This window comes from Rutilus rutilus (genome assembly GCF_951802725.1).
Source record: "Rutilus rutilus genome assembly, chromosome: 6".
In the NCBI taxonomy this organism is placed as follows: domain Eukaryota; kingdom Metazoa; phylum Chordata; class Actinopteri; order Cypriniformes; family Leuciscidae; genus Rutilus; species Rutilus rutilus.
This window is the reverse complement of record NC_140214.1, coordinates 26,059,259-26,084,056: the sequence shown is the minus strand read 5'-3', so window position 1 is coordinate 26,084,056 and position 24,798 is coordinate 26,059,259. Positions and strand designations below refer to the sequence as shown.

At 38.6% G+C, this 24,798-nt stretch overlaps 1 protein-coding gene across 4 annotated transcripts in view; it reads right to left on the bottom strand.

The window, feature by feature from the left end:
- Nucleotides 1-24,798, bottom strand: part of pbx1a (pre-B-cell leukemia homeobox 1a) — a 125,732-nt gene that overhangs the window by 44,862 nt on the left and 56,072 nt on the right. For 2 of the 4 annotated variants that reach the window (XM_084410568.1, XM_084410570.1), the window contains exons 2-3: nt 18,388-18,620; nt 17,136-17,209 (exon numbers count right to left, since the gene is read on the bottom strand). In XM_084410568.1, coding sequence (XP_084266694.1) covers nt 17,136-17,209; nt 18,388-18,575 — 262 coding nt within the window. In that variant the 5' untranslated portion in view covers nt 18,576-18,620. Of the gene's footprint in view, nt 1-17,135; nt 17,210-18,387; nt 19,026-24,798 lie in introns of those variants that run through there. The other 2 variants (XM_084410569.1, XM_084410567.1) reach the window with 2 other exon arrangements.

Genomic DNA, 24,798 nt, shown 5'->3' with positions numbered 1-24,798 from the left:
GAAGCCATGTAGCGGAGCGTCACCTGGCCCGTGCAAATTCCTCCCCGTGCCGTGGAAACGGGGTGATGCTTTTGCCAGTGGGAGGGGTTATCCTATGCAAATGAGGGTGCTGGAGCTGTATCAAGGAGGCCCGGAGGCTGTGATCATTTTCTCCCACCATGCCAGCTCGGCTCCCCGATCGCTCATACAGCACCACAGCCTAATGGCAGCCCATTAACATAATTGCCAACACAACTAGTGTTCCGTGTCTGAGAGTCATTCCCTATCCTTCAGGAGAAAAATACGGAGCAAGAGAGAGAGAGACAGAGAGAGGGAGAGTACAGAAAGGGGGAATAAATGGATGGAGGGATGGAAGGTGAGTCATACTGCAAACCAGTTAAACCATTATCATATTATAATTGTCTATTGTCTCATTCAGAGAGCTGAGAGTTCGTTTTGAAACCTTACATAAGATGTGTCTGTACGAGATATGGAGAGAATGGAAAGAAAAGGGTTTGAGAGATGATGAGATGGATAAGAAGTGGGGGGAAAAGAAAGCCAGAAAAGAGAGAAGAGGACCTTAAAGAACAGTAGAGAGAGAAAGAAAGCTGATTGGAGGTGGGAGGCCGGTATTTAGTCGGGCGAATGTGCCAGACGCGTGCTGGAGCACAAACCAACCTGCCAGGCAAAATGAAATTCCCATTATTTTTAATTAATCCCTAATTAAAATATATTACTCCACAGATTCCGCAAATCTCTCTTAATATGCAAATGCAGCCCACTGAAAGATATTTACATATCATTAATTAAAGTAGTGCATTCTTTCAGTCTAACGAGCTGTGGTCCAAGTCTGCCAAAGAAAACCCCAACCTACACAACAGAGAAAAAGAAGAGAGAGAGAGAGAGAGAGAGAGAGAGAGAGAGAGAGAGAGAAAGAAAGAGAGAGAGAGAGAGAAAGAGAAGAGACAGAGCAACAGTGTGCTCAAACAGGAGATTGGGAATATGGCTGCCACCTCACTAGCAACATATTACGGCTAGGCATTATAGCTAAAAGAATCATATTTTCATCAAACTTTTCAGCCTTTTGACAATATGTGATAAGGTGGTATTAAAGGGGTGATATCTTCAATTAAAGCTAGGGTTGGCAATGTTTTATAAACATTTTTGGGTAACACTTTAGTTTGGGGACCAATTCTCACTATTAGTTTGCTAATTACTAGCATATTGGCTGTTACCATGGTCTGTCTGAATACTCGATTCTGATTGGCTGGAAGGTGTCCAATAAAATCATTTAATGCACAGGTAGTTCCAAGTCAGTTGAATAACCGTTCTATATTAAATGTCCTGTTTTCAGTGATCCACAAACGCATACGTCACTTGCACACAGAGAGCGGAGATTGCGCTAGGCACACAGAAGCACAGAAATTATCAACGCTGCCCCGCGGCTTTTATTAATAAAATAGCAAGTATGTATTTGCATACCTCCGCACATCACACGTCGTTAGTGTGTTCACATTGCTTGTCACCGAAGCAAGAATGGCAAATAAAAACTGCACACCCTAGCAGTCATTGTAGCCAGTAGCCACTTTTACTAGAATATTTTATTAATATATATTTATATTTATAAATATTTATACATATTTTAATATATGAAAAGTGTCACACAGACAAATCTGCGAACGTTTTTGAGTTGTTATGCAAACTTTGGTGGTTATGTCCCCATTTCAGAGATTGCATCCTTCGAAGGGCAGAGCGTTGTTAAATGGGACGGTCTAGCCAACTACGGAGTACTGCTCTTTTCAACTAGCAAATGTGACAGTGCCAGTGATGAGCGGCAGTAACGTTTGTTCTGGACGTTAAAAGTTATATTTAACTACCTGAAAATAAAACAGGGTTCACTACTTGTCCAAATATGTTCACCTCTGTCTATTTATGTACAAAATGAAGAATATAAACTATATAAAACCATGTCTTATATAAAACCACGTCAAGATATGTCAACATTTGAATCGCATACAACATTTGAAGTTGATCAAATTCTATTTTCTATTAAGGTTTACTATCTAATGAGATCATTATATAGTTATAAGCCATTACTTTTAAGTATGCCACTTAAAATTATGTGAAATCGTTAAAAATGGGTGAAAGGGGTTAACAGTGACAGTCAACAGACAGCTTACATATTACTTATAATTAGTTTGAATGATCGGGATCGCTATCGGCCGATCATGATGTCGTTATCGGCTGCAAAAATCCTGATCAGAGCATCCCTACTATGGCACAATCTTAGGGAAATGTAGTGAGCACAAAGTACATTAAGTTGTCACAATATTCAAAACAATGCTGCTTAAATAGTGTGAGTATAAAATAAATATGTATTATACAGTATATCACCCTGCCCCGCAACACATACAGCATAGTTTCAGTTAAATCCAATTAAAAACCATATAGAATAATCAACTGATGTCTGAATCTATGGTTTTGCAAAGAAAGCAGTTTTCGAAAACTTGTAGGTGACATTTCCTATTTAAAAAAAAAAAATCATATGTCATCCTCAGGGTGATTCCTTGGTTTATATTGCGCACCTGTGCAGCCAAATTCGACGTACAAACACACTGACACAATGTAACTTAGATTTGAGAGGGAGCACAATAAATGGAGGCGACTGGGCAGAATTCATTAAGTTGATAACCGCGGGCTCCATTACACAACTCCACCGCACTGTAATGACTTCTGAGGGTTGGGGGAATGAGAAACATGGCAAAAAAAGAGTAACATGTAGAAAAAGATTTGACTGAAAAAGAGAGAGAAATGCTTGGCGGCTTTCTCTTTTAAACCAAAAGTCATAGAGCTATGTTATATTGTGATAACATACAGCTTCCTGGTTACTGAGCTCAGCAGCACAATATATAATGTTGATTGAACCTCAGAAACATAAAATAAGAGATACTAAGCACTTCAGTTCACTAGCATAACCCAAGCAGTCATCTGATACCAACTGATTAAGAGGTTAATTGCTAAAACAGACATAACATTAAGAGGAAGTGCTAGCATTACGCATAGGAAAAATGATCATGACACCTACAAGACAGATTTATAGAGCACTGTCTGTGCTGTCCATGACATATTATGATGCTCATGAATGTAGCTACTGTTCTCAATCAAAGGTCTATCATTTCACATTGATTGATAACAGTTGGGAAACTCTTAGGGAAATTTTGTTTAAGCCCCAAGTTCAGTGTCAATTAAAGTATTATAGCAAAAGCAAATTGGCAGTGATCATAATAACCTGGCATACACTGTAGTCCGCAATCATTGAACAAATATTTTGTGATATTTATAGTACAAAACCTGCAGCTGTGGTTGCCTTTGTGTTTTACAACTTATAACTGTATATTTCGTTAAGTGATATAATGTTAATATACTGATCGACCTGGACTATCAAAATCAGCTTTCACCTAAAAACAGCGGTGCAACGGATCACTAAACTCACGGTTCGGATCATATTACAGTTTTTGAGTCACGGATCAGATCATTTTTCGGATCAGCAAAAACTAAAATTGTGGGATTAATGTAAATTTGCTTTTCATTTATTACTTAAAGCCCACAGCAAAAAAAACTAGCTTTTAATAATTAAATATTATTAAAGACAAGTCAACAGTCAGTAATAAAATAAGAACAAATACACAAATTACAAGCATAGATAATTACAATATAACAAAGTTACAAATAAAGTAAGGTCTAACAGTATTATTCAGGTACAGAAATGTAATCATTAAATGTAAAACAACACTATAGTGTTCACTGTATAAATGAAATATAGATTAATCTGTAACATTTTAGGGTCCAATCCTCACTATTAACTAGTTGCTTATTAGCATGCATATTACTAGGATATTGGCTGTTTCTTAGTACTTATAAAGCACATATTAATGCCTTATTCTGCATGACCATATTCTACATCCCTTAATCCAACCCAATACCTAAACTCAACAACTACCTTACTAACTATTAATAAGCAGTAATTAGGAGTTTATTGTGGTAAAAGCCGTAGTTAATAGTGAGAATTGGACCCTAATCTAAAGTGTGACCGATTCATCTTTGTTAAAGATGTGTTTTGTTGTTTGATTATTAACGATATAGACAGCAGCAGATTTTTATAGGCTGCTGTCACTTTAAGACCTAATGAACGGATCCAATATAATGATACACATACAATTTCTTTCTCAACTGTTTACATTCACGTAAGACATAACTGACTTTGTTTAAGACAATACTTGCTGAGACGGGTATTTTAACATACTTAACATTTCGAATTTGTATAGGATCTTTCCAGAAGACTAACAGAATACAAGCCTACTACAGTAAACAGCATTTAACTTCAACGTCACTTAGAATGTTCAAGAATTGCAAAAAAAAAATGAAGGGAAGGGATGGAAGATATTCATTACGGAGATGCATCTATCAATGTATTGGTAGGGAAAGGCTGGCATTCAAAGTCTTTGACTGATCCCTCACCAATCTATCGTGTGGACCTGGCTAACGATAATCATGATTCTTAATGACAGTCCATTCATTTCATAAATCCTGTCGGACTTGATTGCTGAAGAAGCTTTAAAACCCATCCTTCATTAATGTTAATGGGCTTTTTTAGTGGAGGCCAGTTGTGGTTAGGTCTACATGGCAGGTTTCCCAGGCTTGTTACATTGATTCCCTCCACACTGAACCCTGATTGGCACAGAGATACACAATTCATGACTAAGATCCGTCTCATTGGTGTATTTCAGTCCTCCTTGGGCGATACAGCGATTGGACAGTTGACAGCTTGTGAAGCGGAGATGCTAACAGCTCTTAAGATTCATCGTTTTAAACGCTTGCTTATTGAAATCACACAATGGATCGTAATAGCTGCTATAAACTAAAAGCTCCTATAAAAAGAAATGTTGGTGACATCCCAGAGGAAGCCAAAATTACAAAGAGAAGAAATCTACTCCCACTTTCTGATTGCACGGCAATTACAAAGGAACAAGGCAGATGTTTTTTTTAGGATCAAATTCAAGAGCCACTTAAGTGAAAATGTCAACCTACAGGCCTCAGGATCATCATGAGAATCATAAGAAATGATTGAGAAGCTACACTCAATAAGCATAATATAAAAGTGCCCTATAAAAATTTGCAGGCAGTAACGGATACGAGCAAAAAAAAGAAAAAAAAAAGAAAAAGGAAATAAAAACCCAGCTCAGAAATAACAAACCCTGAAACGTTTACTTCTAGTAAAACTGTTCGCTTGGCGCAGATTGTTATCTAATTTGTTTTTCATTTCTCCCTTTAGCAAACTGCAAGTAAACAAAGAAGCAAGAGGTGTCAGATTAATGTCAAATCTGCAATAAAAACACATTGTTTTCACACTTTATTTTCGGCATTAGTGTCTTTCTAGTGGTCTTGTGACCGTGGTATTCTGGGACATTAAGCATTATAATTATAACATCTCCTCACTCCCTAATTAGCCTAAACATCCATATTTCACAAACAACTAATAATACTCACATTCGTTACAACCCACTAACATAAATAAACGACTTAATTTGGCATGGGAATAACAGTATTTATTGTTGTCAGACCATTTTACACACACCGGACGCACATAAAAACGCGTGTCTCCTCTCACACTTTACACTGACACATTTGAATATGACGAACAATGTGGCAGGCACAAAAATAAAAGACGTTATTAATATTTTATAAGCCGCCATGCTTTCAGCATTCGGCTGAGAGTAATGGGGGGCTAGTGTGCGTGTGGTCGGGTGGAGGGGGGATATCTGTGAAGACACACTAAATTTGGACAGTAAGGAGTATCACCCTGTCAGCGCGGTACACCGCACATTTGAAACGGCCCATTTAACGGCAGCACGCGCCTATCCGCTGTGCTCATTTGCATACTTCAGTGAGGCCTTGATGGATGAAGATGGATGAGAGAAAATCAACCTCGCTGAAACAACTGTTATATCAAGGTTAAACTATCCACAAAGCTCTTAACCTGCGCAGCTTTATCTCCCTTCCGCCTCCACCGATATCAATTCATCAATAGCGCCTTATCGGGGAGGATTTCCGAAAGACGCGTACTATGAGGTGTGGTAATAGGAAATCAAATGAAAGCAAAGTGTATGCAGATATAAGGAGGCACCTGCTTACGATGCTGTCAGGGGATATTACCTAGAAAAAAACATTGGAATGGCAGCAAGAGGAGACGCCAGACAGCTGCTTTAGCTCTGGGTCTGATGCTGAAAGGTCCCGTTTTTGTATTTTTGGCCAGAGACGAGAGCAAAGAAAGGTCTGAACACCATAGCTTACAATGTTAGACCATTAGGGATGTCAAAAGTGTTGGTACCTCCTTATCAAGTCAATACAAATAAATAAATAAACCAAAACAAATTCAGTCTACAGTATTGATAGCACAGAATATCAACTCAATTGCACCTTTATCTTTGATAATATCCTATTTTTATATGCAAAATCATTTATAGGACTGCACTAAATAAATCAAAATAAGATCAAACTCATTATATGGCCTGTTATTAAACAGCAAAAACTGTAATATAGAATTGAATAGAATAATAGAATGTAATAATATAATATAATATATTCTAATATAATATAATTATTAGAATAGAATAATATACTATATTATGTAATGTAATGTAATGTAATGTAATGTAATGTAATGTAATATAATATAATATAACATAGTTTCAGTGTGAGATGTTATGTTTATAATATCACAATATGATTTGTTTGTCCAAATAGCACTGTCCTACTTTGAATTCGAATTGCATGCTGGGAAAAGACAATAATGTCAGAGTGAGTTCCTGTTTAAAGCAGATATAAATAGAGAAAGGACATCAAAATCTAAAAAACACAGTCAGTTAGGGTAGAGTACACAATGTCACCAGCTGGCCTGACGACACAAGCCTCCGATGAGAGTCCTCCAGTCGATAAGGATTCAATGGCGGAGGTTTGGCTTCAGGTCGAGGTAAACTCTACTGCACATGCCTTGACATCTCACTGTTCCTTTTTCTGGCAGGAGGCTTGAAATGCAATATATCACTAGAACAGCCTTCTTCCTCCCCTGCTCCCAAATGCACGCACGCACACACACACACACACACACACACACACACACACACACACACACACCTGCCACCCATGTTTCCGCCTGTGCTCTCAGCAACGGAAGACCTAGACAAGAGCAGCTAAAAGTGGTTATGTAGGACAGCGGAGCACAATGCTGATTATGCAAAAGGCAAAAAAAGAAAATGACAGTCATTAATAGGATTCCAGGAGTTAACTGTCCATAACTAACACTGCCAAAGGCGAGCTGGCAAACAGAGGCAATCAGGAGTGCGTGTGTGTGTGTGTGTGTGTGTGTGTATTCAGGGACAGCGAGCATACACTGCACAAACAGTTCTCAGTTTAGAAACCAACTATAATAGCAAACATGCAATTAGCCGAAAGATGCAAGACCTGCGTCCTCAAGGTCAGACGCTATTGAATATTTTGTGTTCTGCGTACAGGAAATAATTACCACCCACATAATTATAGAAGGTGACTGTGTTGCAATTCGCAAACCCACAGTATTGCCTTTGAATCATTTCATTCTTCATAAGCGTACTTGCTAGGGGAAGCCCACTGAGCTATTGCGAGACCTTGAATTCCTTGCCACATGAGGGGCTCTTTGTTTCCCCTCGATTAAGCTTGCCTGAGTGTTCAGGGCAGAGAGTGTCACGGTTCCTCAGTGTGTGTGTGGTGTTGCCAGGCGGCCGTGGTGAGCGTTGACCCCTGCTAAAGCTCCTGCTCCTCACCCCGCTGTGCTAAAAGCTACCTACGCGCTCACTGGCCACCATGTTGGGAAGTGATCCAAATCCACCTCCTCGTACTCCCCCTGCACGCTCTGCTCCTCCACAACCGGTCACATCTGCTGTGCCGACAGCTTAAGTGTGGATTTTACCATGTTAAAACACTTTCTTCTATCACAACTTAATGTGCAGAAAACAGTAAGACAATAGTTTGTTCATTTCTCCTGAAAAGTGTAAATATTGTGGCACAATCAAAATGTTTTAAACTGCCTGACAGAGCAACAGTGCCTCAACCAATGGTGTGAGTTTGGGGCGGGGCTATCTGTTTGACTCACCAATGACAGACAGAGGGAATGTTTGGGAAATCTGTTTAAAAGTTCATTGTTTTTGCAATTTTGTTTGGTGATGCTAGAGGAGTAGAAATGACTAATCTTCGAAAGTAATTTATTCAAATTCATGGTAATTTTCAAATGTGTACAAAGAAAACAAAGAGTATATATTGACACTTTTTTTCTAAAAATCTGAACATTTTGAAAGTTTGGGGTCAGTAAGATAGGTAAAAAAAAAGTAAGTAGTCTCTTAAGCTCACCAAGGCTGCATTTATTTGATAATACTTCAACTCAAAATGATCTTAATTTATTCTAACTCATGTTACATGTCAGAATAAATATTTAAAAAGTACTTCAGTATACACTATATGCCAGCCAAAAGATGATGTACATTTTAATTATATGTTCTTTAAGATAGTATATCTCATGAAAATGTAGGCTACATTAATTTTTAAATGGGAAAAAAAGTGTTGGCAAGTCACTGTTCATCATTCACCAACAACATTCTATTTAAATCTATAACCAGACCTAAAACAGTGTTTTTATTTTATTTTATAAATGCTTTAAAGTGTTGCCAATCAGATACGAACACCACCGAGGACGGTGCCTTAATTCATCATTTCTCTCCCTCACTCTAGCAGAGAGAAAATATGTACACTCATGTATGCGTTCACGGAGGGGGTTACGCAGGCTCATAGCCAGCCCTTTTGTTTCTCACGACAGCGCCAGCTTCATTAGCATAAATTAGAATATTTCACGGCAAGAGAGCGACTCATAGCTATGCGTTACCTTCACATAACGGCACACGTCCTCCCGCACCCCTCGACTCTATCTCCTCGCCCGCTGTAACATATAACCCCCTGCTGATTAAAGAGAGTGGAGGGGATCTTTAGCACTGCCACACCACGCCAATAGCATTACATTAATCTACATTAGAAACATTCATTACATGCTAAACCACTCAGGCAACATTCCGCACATCATGCCATTAGCTTAAAGTACAGTATTTGGAATGAATATGAAAATGCACTTCCCTCAAGTAAAACACTAAGATATGGCTGAGGCAACACTATAAGTGTATGGTGAAATCTAACAAAGGTACAAGATATCAGTGTCTTTTTATTACTGTAATACGCACTATTTAAAATGAAAAGGTGTGTAAATGACATTTTTGGGCTGTGAATAGAGTCTACATGATGTGTCGGGTCACATTTCTGTGTGTGTGTGTGGGTCCTCGATCCCTCCACGTTTCCCTGAGCACAGAGGTACGACAGCGAATAAATGTTGATCAGTGTTGATTCCGTCCAATGAGCGCGTGTCGACTGACAGTGTTCCTAAGCTGCGGCGAAAGGCGGCCATTAATCTTGGTCTGGTTTAAGTAGCATATATTAATTTGTGTCATTTTTACTAAGTCGAGACAGGAAGGGGCGCTCGCCAGTCCGTGTTTGACTGCTCACAGCAGCGGGAGGGAGGGGGGGCTGATGGCTGGGGGGAATATAGGGGGATCTTTTATGTATTGCGCCGCTACTGCCGCCACTGCCGTCGTCAAAATCAAACAGCAGGACGCGGGAGAACGGCAATCGCCGGCCTTTGAATTAAACTAAATGAACTCCCGGGGTGTTGGTATGGCAACCGTAGCTGGAAACGGCACCGCCTTTTACACTTAAGCCACGTAAGGAAATGAATGAATTGAAATATGTTTGTAACGATGAGGATTTTGTGGCAGAGAGATCCCTAATGCTGTTATATGGATCACAGCCATTGACTGCACCGCTGAGGGGCTGAGTCTGACTCCACAGAGACAATAATAGCATCTGCAGAGCCTTTTACTGTAATTCGCTTTTTTACATTGGGCTACAAACTGCACCACAGACTAATATCAGACAGAAAAAAAAAAGAGCTCCGTCGCATCGGCAAGCAGATTTCCTCTCTAAAGCAATTTTTAATCCAATAAGTGAGTAGATGTTTTCACTGTAATGGCTCTGAATATGATATCTGTCAGACAACTATGAACAAAGCTCAGTTTGCAGAATGGCTGGCACTGATGCTGCAGATATCCAAACCGGCCAGAGCTGCCATGCTTATATGCACATTAGATGCATTCGAATCTTTTGAAAGGAAATATTAAATGACCATTGTGCCTTACACTAAAACAGACAACGACTAACAATCCATTTTGTTAGTCAGTTCATGCAAAAGTGAGAAACGGCATATCCCTTATTTAAAAAGCAACGATGTATGCAGTGGTGCTGTACGATTAATGGAAATAAAACCAATATCACAATATGGCTTTGTGCGATTAACAAATCACAAAGGCTGTGATTTAATTAAGTAATATCAGAATGAAGCCTGAACCTGTGTTCTTTTTACGCAAAAAGCTCATGTTTTCACGGTCTCAGAGAGGCTTGGTTAACAGTAAATTCTCTGAATCTGCTCTGAGTTTTGCTTATAACGTTGAGAATTCAACATGTGCTGACCATTTTCCCAAACTTGTAATATAAACAAGCAACCAAATCAGATTTAAGGGGTCCATGCGGTAAATAAACTTGAGGGTTTTGAGGGTTTTGAAATATATTAAGAGTAAGACAGCCATAAACATTAGTTGGCCATTTTACAGTTATTATTATATTGTTTTTCTTAAATACTATTTTTCTTTTACAGTGAAATATTACAATTGTTGAATATTTTTATTAAGTAATAATAATAATTACAACAAAAATAGTTTTAATTGAATAAATTATGCAGACCTACAAAGGTGTATAGCATACCTGGACTTTTTTTTTATTTAAATATTGCATTTTAAATCGCGATCACAATTTCTATCTGAAAAAATTTGATTTCCCCCCCAAATTGTGCAGCCCTAATCCAGGAATAAGGTTTGGTTTGCCACAAATTACAGTGCTGATGATTAATGTCATGTGTAGAGATGATTTAATGGAGGAAGGAATGGGTTTACATGTAAATAAAGGTTTTGATCCTGAAGCAATGTGAAATAATATTAACATGATGTCGTCAGCCAATACTCTGTACGGAACACAAGTACGAAAAGCAACCGTTTCAAACAGGACCACTTTAACCTTAAGCCATGTCAATAATTATTCCATAAAATGAGGTTTTCGGTTCCTTTATTGACCATCAGCAGGAGGAAAACACCTCCCACACAAAAAAGCGCTTCTTCACTATTCACACGGGCAACCTGTTATCAGAGCTAATTAGAGACTCCCACCTCCGTTATACATTTCTGTAATTAGGCTCTTAAAACATGATTAACATGTCTCAATTACGCCAGTCATCATTTGCATAATTTATAAGGAGCTCTAATTGCGAGTGAGTTTAGACTTGAAGCTGGGTAATAACAGAAACACACAGGAAACATTATGCTGCTACTGAGGCATGTCCGTTCCAACGGCCCTAAGTATGATTAGAAATCACGTTCCAAATAAAACAGGAGGAGAGGCTCCCCTCATGTCGCTGTAGCAAACGCAATATTTCTCCACAATTCACCACGACGGTCGTTAGATATCTCGCCAGCTCGAAAATTACGTGGCACGCAAAATAACAAACGAGTTAAGGAATGAAGCCCAAACTTTATTAAGCGCGGTGTTGCAAGCACTACTAACGCGACAATAAAGGTAAAAGAACACTGTGAATAAATATGTGAATATTACAAGAGCAATATATCAAAATACAACCCTCACAAAGTGTGCTCTGTTGTTTACCTATGTGTTTATCTCATAATGGCAATTTTAATATATGAAAGAAAGACATTTATTTGAAGTTGAAAGTTATTTTGTACGAATTTCCCAGCTGAATCTTGTTAAAGGTCATTACTTTGAGACATGTGTGACATGTTTGTTAGCAATATATCAAATGTCTACATATTGCTTTTATCAGCAAATGTATAATTTGTATGAAGTGGAAATTAATTTGTCTATGTTATTGATCATTCATGCTTGCATTTAATTTAAAAATATATAAATAATCAAAATGTCAGGTGATGCATGCTGGACTTCTCAAACTTAAACCCACCCCTTTCTTACAATTGACAGCAAACTCACATTCAGATCTGCCACTATCCAATCAACAACTGCTGGATTTGACGAACTCCCTGAACTACAGTTTTTTTTACTTTTTCGGTTTCACTCGGATGTAGGTCTCAATACGGAAAAAAAGATCTCTTGCTGTTTCATCGCACCATAAATGACAAGAAAGGTTACCACATTTAGCATTGGCCAATGAATTAGGGTCAATGGCATGACATTCATTTTGTCCAGAATCTATTCAAAAGTAGTGGTTAGTGATAAGTGCAGTACATTTTGAAGAGAGAATGTTTTTAATTTCTCAAATAAAATAGTTTTTAGGCATAATTGGGGTGACAAACCCTCATGACTGTGCGTCAAAGCCAAATCTCCTCATCGTTTTATATATCGGATAATTTTTATGGCAAGGCATAGCTGTAAAATGTCTAAAATGTGTTCTAACAGATTCCTCAAAAATGAAATGGTATTAATTAATAATTCATTACAATATTTGAAAAAACTTTCTGGAACATAATGATTCAAATATATTAAGATATGAGATACCTTTTTACTTGATGGTTACATCACATGACATTTTTAGAGTTATTAAATCGAAAATGTAATTCTTAAAAGTGGTCTAAAAGTTGATGAAACCAACATGAACACGACAAGAAAGTACATTTCTAAGTTTTTTAGAAAAGTTGTTTCCTTTTCTTTATCGTGGACTCTTATTCGTCATTGACCCTCTATGGCTCAGAGAGTTCACGCTAAGTTTAAGTTTATTTTTCAAAGCTCTGTTCACGATCAGGCAAATGTATGTCAATGTGAAACAGACCTAATGAAAGCCCCAAGGGTAAAACAGAGCTGAAACCCGATACCAACAAAACATCCAAGTTAATGTCCACCTTTCCAAACATGTGCCAGTCACTGAATTCAAACACACACATTGGCCTTGCATTTCCCAGAGCACGAGGTCCACACAAATACACGGACACTTAAAATAATCTGAAACGCTTGCAGTGCTAAAGCAGCCTTGTTTAAAAGCCCCCACCCCACATCACATCCTGTTCCGTGAGCCGCAGTACTTGTTTATACTCGCACGCCGGCCTGTGCCGTGTTAGCTCGGTCAGGCCCTGTGTAAAAATACACAGCGAGGTCAGGAGTTCAGGCCGGCTCTGTCTGCTGCTGGCACACCGTCCTGCCCCGCTTGTCAGCTGCTTGCCAGAGGAGGGCTCATCACCACGACTGTCAACACGCCGACGCCACCGCGCAACACGTGCTGCGCGCCGGGCAACTCGCAGCCGTGTCAATCTCGGCAAGACGGCCGTAGGTTACGAAGAATTACAGGAGCCGTGTCATTTTGTGCTCTCTCAACACGTCTGCAGATGAAATATATTAGCAGAAGGAAAATTTATTGTTCCTGTCGTAGAAACTGTGTCGTGTCTGAATAGGAATTACGAGCTGAGGTGGCCGAGGTGACGACGCACTTGATCCAAAGTTCTTGTAAATCAAGGTTATTGTGAGCAGAAAAAGTAGATTTTTTTAGACACAGAGCCACTGTTTCATTGAGACAAGCTCTCGGTCGGCTCCATGACCTCCACAGTCTGTCATGAAAGCTAAGACACCACTGTTCCACAGCACACTACGCCATTTCAACAAAACAGACTAGCTGCGGATTTAAGGCGAGACACGGCAGGCAAAAACATCGGTTTTTTTTTACTGGTCAATTTTCAGTCTTCAATAACATCTTCTTTCAGACTCGTGGTGAAAAAAAGTCCGAAATACACATTTAGGTCTTTATTTTATTACACTTTGTCTGTTTGCGTCTGTAGATTTCTCATAAATTCAACAAAAGTTTGCGTTCTCCTCCATCGCTGCCGGCACCCTGTCATCACATGCACCGTTAGGAAGCTCTCTCTCCTGTACAATCTTGTCGGATCCAAATATGGTCATTTCCTTTTTATCAGCAACCAATCATGAAAGTAAAAGGGCTGAATGCGCAATCTCATTGGCTGATGATAAATCTTTAAAGCCCGTTTTCTCAAAATGACCTTTCTCTCATACTCCAAGTCCGAAATCTCCACTTCAGTAGCACCTATATACACCAAACTTTCCAGTCTTGTACCTAGTTATAATATGAAGACATTTACAGAGGTATTTGTAAATATATTATTCCTAGCCTGATTTATATAACATTTTATTCCAAAAAACATGGCGAAAATAATTTTTTTAAGGCTATTGACAGTATTTTCTGATTTACAGGATAACAAAAGTAGATATCCATAAATCCCTCTGTAATTTTTTCCCCATCTAATATGTGAACACAATGCAAAAATTATTTTTAACCTGGCTTTATCCAATACTCAGATTTCGGTTTTTTTTAATATATGCAAATCAGCGCATATTTAAATAGATATTGCCTTATTTGCATATTTAAACATTAAATTACAGAAAACTTGTAATAAATTTTTTTCTCATTTGAATGTAGGTAATCAACTGGGAAAGTTTCATGGTGATATCTGCTAGTTAAAATTTTTACACTATTCACCTGTAGTGTCTCGCCTTAATAACCTCGTTTTTCTAGGTTACACCTGGGACTCTACGGCTGCAACAATGTAAAACCATGAACGCGGCTGACTCTTTATTTAAAAAAAAATAAAGAATTAAAAAGGGCCCTGACAAAAATGGTGGCTGCTCTCGTTTGGGCGCTCTGAGCTCAGCACATTTGCAGTAAATGTCACGGCGGAGGTTTGAGCCATTTTCTCTGTGGCGGCGGTGGATTTTTAGTGGTGTCTGTCTGTGCAGTGTGAAATTACACCCTCACATTAAAAAGAGACAGAAGTGAACCGAGGTACAGCTCACGGCTAATTCCGTAGGAGAGAGTACATGGTGGGGGGGGGGGGGGGGGTTAAAGCACAAGGATCTTTCAAATCAACCATCGAGGAGTTCATTTATTTTCAGTGTTAGCTAAACCGTGTTGCCGACAGCATTTTCAACAGCATAAAACACTGACACCTAAAAACACAGAATTTCTTTTCTTGCTATTTTTGGGGTGTTTACTTAAGTCACAAACATGTTACTATCAATAGCATCCACTTAAAAAGCATAAAAAATCATTTGTTCTCTTTGAATTCCCAGGCCAAGGCTAAAAAAAAACTGCAAAAATAGCTTGCAAATGCTTCTGGCAGAATATTTGATGGTTTAAATTAAAAAGATATATTTATATTTATTAAAAAAAAAACACTTCCTGTTCCATTTGACAAGTTTCCTTCCTTTCAATTCCTTCCACAACTGGAAAGCCCAAACTTTTTTTATGGTTTCAAAGTGAAACAAACAAAAAGCAGGAATCAGCTAATGTTAATATTCCGATATGCACGCTGATCAAATGCAAGTAGGTTTGATTTTGATGATCCAATGCTCCTAATGAAGTCCTGAGAGAGAAAAGCGACTGCGAGGAAGCTGAAATGAGCCCCCCTTGACAAAAACAACACCAGGGCTGCGTTCAACTACAAACAAAAGCTCAACATGAGGGGTGTTTTGGGTGTGTGTGGGGGTGACATCTCACATGAAATATGATGAAGATAATATAGACAAAACAAACAAACAACTAATTCCCACACAGGAGTGTGACATCACAACTATAATTCGACCAAAAAAAAAAAAAAAAAAGCACCATCTTCATAATCTTACAATTCTAATAGCTTGTTTGGAGTCAAACCGGGTTTATCACTCTAGTCAAAAGCTCTGCAGGTTCCTGGTTGCCAGGAACTGTGGGAAGAGAAGCAGGAGCAAAGAGTCAGGAAGAGGTCCAAGTCACTTTGTTCTTCATCTTGGAAACGAACTTTGAGTGAACCCCGGGTGACGCCAAGGCAGTTCAAAAGAGTCAGGCATAACTCTTTCCCTCCTTGGAAAACCTTGCTAAACAAGAGGAGGGAAAAAAGCGAAGCTAGTGCCATGAGGACCCTGTGATCGCTGACACTGTGGCCCTCAGAAGCCCTCTTCATTCGGTCAGAATTTCACTGAGGACGGGGGAACCTCTCCACTGCAGCGCCTTTCAGACAGTGTGGCAGAGAGCCAACTTCAGCTGCCATGTAATGAAATCTTTGTAAATTACACTTTGGGGCTAATTAGAAGGAAGATACGGCTGTGTGTTGTGGTGTTTTTTTTTTACATTTGTTGTTGTTTCTCGCTGTAGCAATCTGCCTCGAAAACCTTCACTCAGGGACAATCGCATAATCAAAACAGCATGTTCATTTCACTCTAATGAATAGTCATTCTGGTGGACTTTTTAAACTGCTCTTAAAGTGGCGTACTCAACCAGCTGCATTTTATGCACACAAAAACCTCAAAACTTATCCAGTAATAATGTAGAATCTGCATCTAACCAGACAGCGCAGCAAAAAATAAAAAAATAAATGGTATGTCACAATAAGTCGAGTTTATAAAATTCAAAACCATGAGGTTTTTGAGACCAATTTGATGAGTAAAATAACATCCTAAAATCATATTCTCTAACTAAAGCCATTGATATTCTCATATACTGTTGGCTGTAAACAAAAATAACATGAGAAATAGCCTCATCACAATGCAGCATAACTTAACCACACAATGTAAATGCTGTATTCAGTAATAAACTTTAGCTCAGCTGCACAAATTATAACCATAGCACACAAAATAATAATAATAATAGCTATCTATTTGAGGAATCTGAATGCTGTATAAATTACCAGATATTTGAATAACATGAATTTTTGTATTATTGTAATATCAGAACTTTCACATGATGCAGTCTAAATATCTAATAACGCACAAGACGTTATGCTCACAAGACACAATACATCACTGTATTAAGGAGCTCTGTAGCAAGAAAATCAATATTTCAATATTCAGCTTAATGTGATAACTGGATTTAAACAAAGACTTGCAAGTTCTCTATGTGAGACAGGAAAACCCACCTGTTTTTTCTTTTATTTCACACAGGACATTGAATAGAGCCGGCTTCATTCTGTGACAGTTCAGTGCATGTTTCCTAAAAACACAAACAGAAAATAAATAACAAGCCGTCACTATGCATGACCTGTCAAAACTGTCAAAACACAGACATTAGGCTTAGAAGGAATGTCTGCTATGTGTGATGGAATTTTTTTTTTTTGTATTTTACAAATGGTTTTTAATAGAAGACAGCTGAAAATGGCACTAAATTGCGCAGCACTTTTGGAAGTGATAAAATGTGTTAAAACGAGCAAAAAATTTAATAAAATGGAATATGTCATGTGCATCATAGAGAGCAGCATGAAGTGGATTGCAAAGTGGAACTGCTATCAAATACTCAATTAAGGTGACTGGATGCTTTCCTTTAAAAAAAAAAGTAGAACAACAAAAAATGTCATGAATAAATATCAAACAGCAAATATAAATTACATATCAGTCTAAGCGTATTTCAATATGCATGATACTTATTAATAAAGTCAAGTTGTTCAAATGTGATTTCAAATGTAAAATGTTTGCATTAATTTCAAAGTGTTTTAGAAACACCTGTGTTGACAGTTACTAAGGCTAATAGGGTCAAGTGAATGAATTTGACATAAATTAGTCTTCATCTTTCTGCCTTATTGATTTTAACTACTATAAATTGATGTCATATTACATAAAAAATAAATAAATAAATTGGAAAGTACCAGATTTTAACAACGTTCCTTCGATATGCAAAGCAGAAACACTGTATAGAAGCCACATTGTCATTGCAGACTTATGAACTTTCTGACAAATACGTACGATTAAAAATTTGTAAGAATGCATGCTCAGTAACATTAATTATTAGATACTTGCAGTCCAAAAACTAGGACTGAATCCACCCGCAACATGTAGTAAGTCTATATGGCACTGAATCAATGCGCCTTCTCATTTGTAACCTGCGAGATCCGGAGCAATTGGAAATCGAAACGATGCATCTGGGAAGAAGAAGACGACAGCTCCAGATTGTGCACAGAGGCGCTCGGAAGTGGCTGTAACATATTTGTAATGCAATATAAAAAATGTACGCCTGCATAAAAGTTTGAAAGAAGACGCAAAAAGAAAGTCGGTGCGCTTCGGGTGGCGCGTCAAAATATAAAGCAGCTGACTTGTTAAATACTGACGACGTGTTTCAGTAGCTACTATGAAGATAATAATTAAAAAGACAGCATGCATGCACTCTTAGATATGTACCTGGCCTGTGCCTCGTCCAGACTTTGGTCGGTTATGGTCATGATTTGTTGTAATATGTCTCCAATGTCCTGTTTTCTTCCCTCGCCGTCCGCTCCTCCCGTGCCATCCTGCATATGCTGCGCCAGGCCGGGGTGTCCGGCCATGCCCACCCCGTGAGAGGAGTGCATCAACCGGGGCTGATCATCCATCCTCGCCGCTGTTCTCTAGACTCTGGTGACTTTTTCAATTCTTCCCTAGGAGAAGGAAAATTCCTTCAGAAACTCTCGCCGTCACTCCCCCTTTCGCTTTCTGGATGTCTGGAGCGCGCTTACAACATGGAGAGAGGGAGAGAGGGGAGAAAAGGCAAAGCTCCCTCTCACAGCTGGTTTGGGTGAAATCTGATCTGGAGAGCTGCTTTAGGATCAAGCCACTCCTGCTCTTGCCACCAAAGCCAAGACAACAGAGCCCAACTTTGTCTAAGGGCTGCTGTAATCCTGTGTAATCTGCGACTCTGCCGCGTAACTCCTTGTTTCCTTTGACAGCTTTACGACTGAAACAGCTCTAAGACGTGCTTTGAAGGCGTTAAACGTGGGGAGAGAAGTGCTTTTGTTTCGCACAGGTCTGCTGGCAACACTGACACATAACGGGAGGCTCCGCCCACCAACACTGGCACACAGCGATGGGGAACCGCCCATTGCCCGTGATTGGACGAGAGCGCGCTGTTGTCCCCGCCTCGGTTCTTCCACGGTACGTCAATCATATTCCTGAGGAAGGTGGGTCGCCGTAATAAGCTTTAAGATGTGGCGTTAGCGCTTGGACTGGACAGGGTGGTAACACGGTGATGGATAGGGGTTGAAGATGAAAATAAATAATAGCGTTTGGTGTAAAGCCTCTGTGTCCGCTCGGGACTTCCATGTTATCTTATTCTGTAAATGAATGTGGTCATTTAAGATCTGTTTTCATTTGATGCCACCGGTGACATTTATGAACAACATTTATTTTTGCGTTTGAAGGGTCCAAACAGAGTTGTTAATGTATTTTACTCAAAGTTGTCAAGTATAAATCAAACATGGCTGGTGTAAACAGTCACATGACCAGAGGTATTTGTACATAATCTATTGAATCATACAGATTAGATTACCCTGTCATATAAATCATGATCATAATAAACATGTAGTGTAAGATGGGAGGAAGATGCCCCTTAAGAATAATGGCATTTACTCTTAAATTGTGACACAGGTGTAAGTTTGGCATGTGCATAATGTTGATGATGCATCACCCAATGTGTTATTAAGGAAAATAAATAAAAACATTTACAAATTTTGTCATCATTGCACAAAATTTAACAAAGTAAAAGCAACACTACATTGTATTGTCGTCATCCCCTTTTAACCATACATGCCTAGTAATAAATAAATAAACCTAGCTGGGAATGAATTCAGAATTACATGGGTTAAATCTGTTTGACTGGGATTTTTGTAAAGCATTTGACAGGACTATAAGCTGCATGGAGTCTCTTATTAAAGAAAAGTGGTTTGCAACATAATTTGCAACCAGACATCTTAGTTTCCTACTTTTCTCATGTAAACACCTATACAGTGTATCTATATTTAATATCCATATTACACATACATACATACATACATACATACGTATGTATGTATATGTATATATACGTATGTATGTATATGTATATATATGTATGTGTGTGTGTGTGTGTGTGTGTGTGTGTGTGTGTGTGTTTAATATGGATATATAATTTCATATTCCACATTCATTTCCAAAAAAGAAAAAAAAAAGACCTTCATGCTGCTGAAAGACACTATGGTCACTCAATGTGTCTTGGGAAAATGATCAGACAGGCAGTTTGCTCAGCCATGTGGTCTATTTAACGGTATTAAATTCACTGGCTATTGACATGGAGCTCAGAATGTGGCAGAAATGTCACGCTCTGGCTGCAGGTGCTGGGAAAAGGACCAATAAAGAGAGTGTTAAAGAGGCCATTTCTGATGCCTGAGTACCTATCACTGGAACAAATATTCAGAAGCACCACTCCAACTATTCATGTGATGTCTCATCTCCGTGCTCAACATATGAGGTGTGTCACCTTCCATTATGTTCCTTATGAGAAACGACACCACTTTAAACTGTCCTACTTAGAAGGCGACTGCTGACATATACTGGTCGTATAGGTAATATCTCAACTTTTTTATTGGAAACAATATCATCAATTTCAGAGAGCAAACAGATATGTGAGGGATAATGTATAAATCCTTCAATGCATTTGACTAAATCTTCAGAGCTCATGTATTAAATTCAGCTGGTTTAAGCAAAAAATGGTTATTAAACAAAAAAAAAACCTTCTAAGAAAGATAGATAAAAACCCTACTAAGAAAGATAGATAACAAGTGCCAAATTACAAATAATTGAAAATGATAAATGTAACACTTAATTGTCTAGCCTAGTTCTATCTATAGGAACAACCAACTCGTTAACATGAGAAAATGCATCTTTTTTTCGATGTTGTGATTTCATATGCATTCATACAATGTGATTCGTACAAAAACATACAATTTTTTTAGAAAAAAGCATGAAGTCCCACCCCTAAACTTAAAAGCCCACTGAAGTGCCTTGGAACGCGCAGCTTTGTATGAAGCATATTCAATGGCCCCTCCCCCTTTTCAAATAGCCAATAGCGTTTAGTCAACCGAATCCATATCTCCAACCCATATTGCTCCGTGGTCGCTTAGGGGGCGGGACACATTAGATTCTAGAGAGAATTTGATTGGACAGAAGATGTGATGAGAAGCTGAAGTCCGCGGTGATGTCATAAAAATCCGTGATCCATTTTAATGGAAGTGAGAGACTGTTTTGAATGTTTATATCTCCTAAATGCAAATTTTGTCTTTGTTTTGAAACACACTAGCTTATTCTTAACCTTAAGGCTAGCATATTCATCCTAAAAGCTAAAAAAATTACATTTTGATTTCAGGGGGCCTTTAACCATCAATGGGGTATAAGCAGATTGGACAAAAACGCATGAATGACATCTTACAAATTTATACAAATTAGCCATCAATTCTTCAAAACAAAAAAAGTTACGAATTGCAATGAGCGACTAGTGCAATTTGTATGTTGTATTGGAACAACTTAATGTTTCTCTGCAAATAATGGCAAAATGGGATTACTCTTGGTAAAAGACATTTTTCACATCGTGGCAGAAGTTAAATCGATCAATCAGATTTCTCATTAGTTGAAGAAGAGGAGGAACTAGTTAATGGTGAAAGGAATCGGCCCTGCTGCTGTGATAGTATCTGAAGACTGCTGGGCTGGAACAGATGTATAGGCTAAGTGACCTTCCTCTGTAAAACCAAACCACACTGATTGTCTGACCTCTTCACAGCTATAGCCTACAGCCAGAACCGACTCTACAGCATCACGTATACCGTAGACACACAGCTCAATGTCAAACGTCTTCAAACAAAACAGGAAAGAATACGGTGTTGACTCACAAACAGTTGGCTGCTTGTATACTTGTCCAGAAATGTTAGCAAAAAAATTAACTGCTGCATAAACAGTTTGACCATCTCTTATTAATGAAGAAAAATGCAACATCAGGCTTGAATATAGCCTTTTGATATAGTTTGCCATATTTGAACATTTCCCGGTCATTCTAGCAGTGTCAGAAATTGCCCGCACATTAAAAAAACGATGCCCAGTCTGAATTTACAATGAGCTTCACGCAGCAAATAACACACTTACAGATATTTGACATTCTCTTGTAGACGCTTGAACTCTTGTGGTTTGAATTTAGAGTAGTTTGGTTTTCCCTACCGATCAGCACTTCTGTATTCCCAGCGGTGAGAGGAGCACATTGTGCTGCTGCCGAACACTTTTCTAGCTCACTCGTTTCATTCATATTTATGCCAGCTCATCTAAATTGTCCTCTCTAATAACGTGTGATCTGCATACGCTCACTTATATCAAGCACATTCATCTTTTTCAAAGCTTTGGAAACATTTAAATAGTTATAAATGGAAATGGTTGTGCAGTGTGAGGCTGGACAGTTGGGTCAATCAAAAATAAGAGAGTCCACGATAAAGAAAAGGAAAAATCTAGTGTAAAACATGTGACAAGTTTTAGAAATGTACTCTTTATTCACATTGGTTTCATTTGGTTTTGAAAAACTTTTATATAAGTTACAAGAAAAGTTTTGATTTAATGACTCGAATATAAAAATTTCATGTTTTGAAAAAAGTAATATATTCCCTTGCACCTTAAATACATGTGTGTTAGCATATTAATTATCATTAAGATTCTTATTTATTTTACGTAAGAAAAAAGTTTGACAAATCATGAGTCATTAATTAATAAATTTCACTACGTTTGTGTGGATTCGGACCACATGAAACCAACCACCAGAACCAACATTTACACATAGCCGGGTATTTAGAGAAACAAATATTTCCCCCCCTCCATTTTCAATAATAACATCGTGCACACAACATCGTTTTCAAAAAAGTTGTCATTTACATCAACCCACATAAATACGCCATCGAGCGCCATCATAACTATGCCAAACCTATGGGCGGCAGTGTAGGGAGAAGGATAAAGCCATGCAAGCCAATCAGAATCCTCAGAATCGAAAACAACGAATAACACGAGCGACGTTAAGCATTTTCTGGCGCATTATGTGACATTTGAGAACCTAAAACCCCTTTTCTCCCAGTTGACACGGCAACACATAACCGGCGTTATCAGAAATCTCCACTTTGGCCGGAGTTTTTAGAAATAATCGTTTTCTGTGATAAAAACGGGGTTTTCGTGTAAATGAGAGGCCAAACTGCAGGGAAATATCTGCGTCTTACCTTAGATAGGGGCCTAAGGCTGTATCTCTGCAATGCTTTGTCATATTGACACCAAACTTTGCATGTCATTGTCACATTACTCCGACCACACCCCATCAATTTGTACACAATGCCACCTATTGGTACTTAAATGACCAATAGGTTCTACAAAAAATGATATCTGGACAGTTGTTCCACCCTGACATGTTTTACTTTAATTTATTATTAGAAATGAAAAACATGCATCATAATAGATGTGGTTAAGTCATCATAATTGCACTTTTAATGTATTTTTTTTAATTAACTAATAGTCACATACAAAAAATGAGCGTCACAAGTCATGACTCTTAAACTCTCAGGGAAATAAATATTATCATTTTTTAAGGGAGAGACTAAAGGTTATGATGTCACTTTGTGATGACAAGGGATCTAACGCAATTAACATGTTACAAAATCTGAAAGTGTGTTTTTATTGCGTGCAACATTGTGAAGGATTTCCAGAAGCTTTGGGTTTCGTTTCCTTTGGGATTTAATCTATCAATCATTTATTATTCTTAAGTAAGACATTAGATTCTCATCACCTCTGTCATGCCACGATGTAACAGAGGCTGAGTAAAGCACATGACACGTCTATTGATCAATGTTGCACGGTGAGTGCAGACCAGGTTGAGAAGACATTGCAGCGCTGCAAGCTTCAAGTACATCTATCAGGGGGAGGCTGTGATGAAATATTCAGTTGTTTGGGGCGCCGTATCCCCCAAGCATGTATAAAAGGCAGTGTGAAATAGAGAGACCTGGACACAGCTTGAGTCTGCATCAAGTGCAAACCTGAAAACCTCTCCATCTCGCAGACTTCAGGTGGAGCTAGAGGAATTAAACTTTCATTGAGCTTTAAATGGGTTACAGGTCAGCGGTTGATTCAGCATTTTGCGCTTTCCTAAAGCTTTGGGGATATGAAGAAATCTACCTGTTCACTTAGCATCGCACCTCTGAGGAAAAGCTGTCTTTTTTTTTCAGTCATTACCTTCAATGTTATAAATACAGCCTAACACACAAACCCCATGATCTGAGTGATTTCAAACCCGATCAAAAAGCAGGAACAATGTTATCCTGCTATTTCATATGCAAAAGGCTGTTTTCCATAGAAAAATGCTGAAACGTTGGTTACTGGTAACTTTAGCTCATCTAAATGTCCCTTTTTGAGTGTTTCCCCCGATCATCCCTCCACAAGGCTGTCAGTTTCCTAGGCCATTGTGAGGACACACACCACGCAGCTCTTCCTGACCACAGTAAAAAGGGAGCGGGACCTGTCATAAAGCATTCTCGTTTACGGCTGCAGGGTGGATGCTTGGAGGAATAGAGAGAGCGAGAGAGAGAGAGAGATAGAGAGAGAGAGAGAGAGAGAGAGAGAGAGAGAGAGAGAGAGAGAGAGAGAGAGAGAGAGAGAGAACACTACTGTAAATGTCAAGAGATGCTACTGGAAGGCCACTCAGCACCTCCCAGCCTCCCATGCGAAAAGGCCACTTAGAGCAGTGGGCAGATAGCAGGCTGAGTTTATGTGCTGACCCAGCGCTCCAAATCAAAC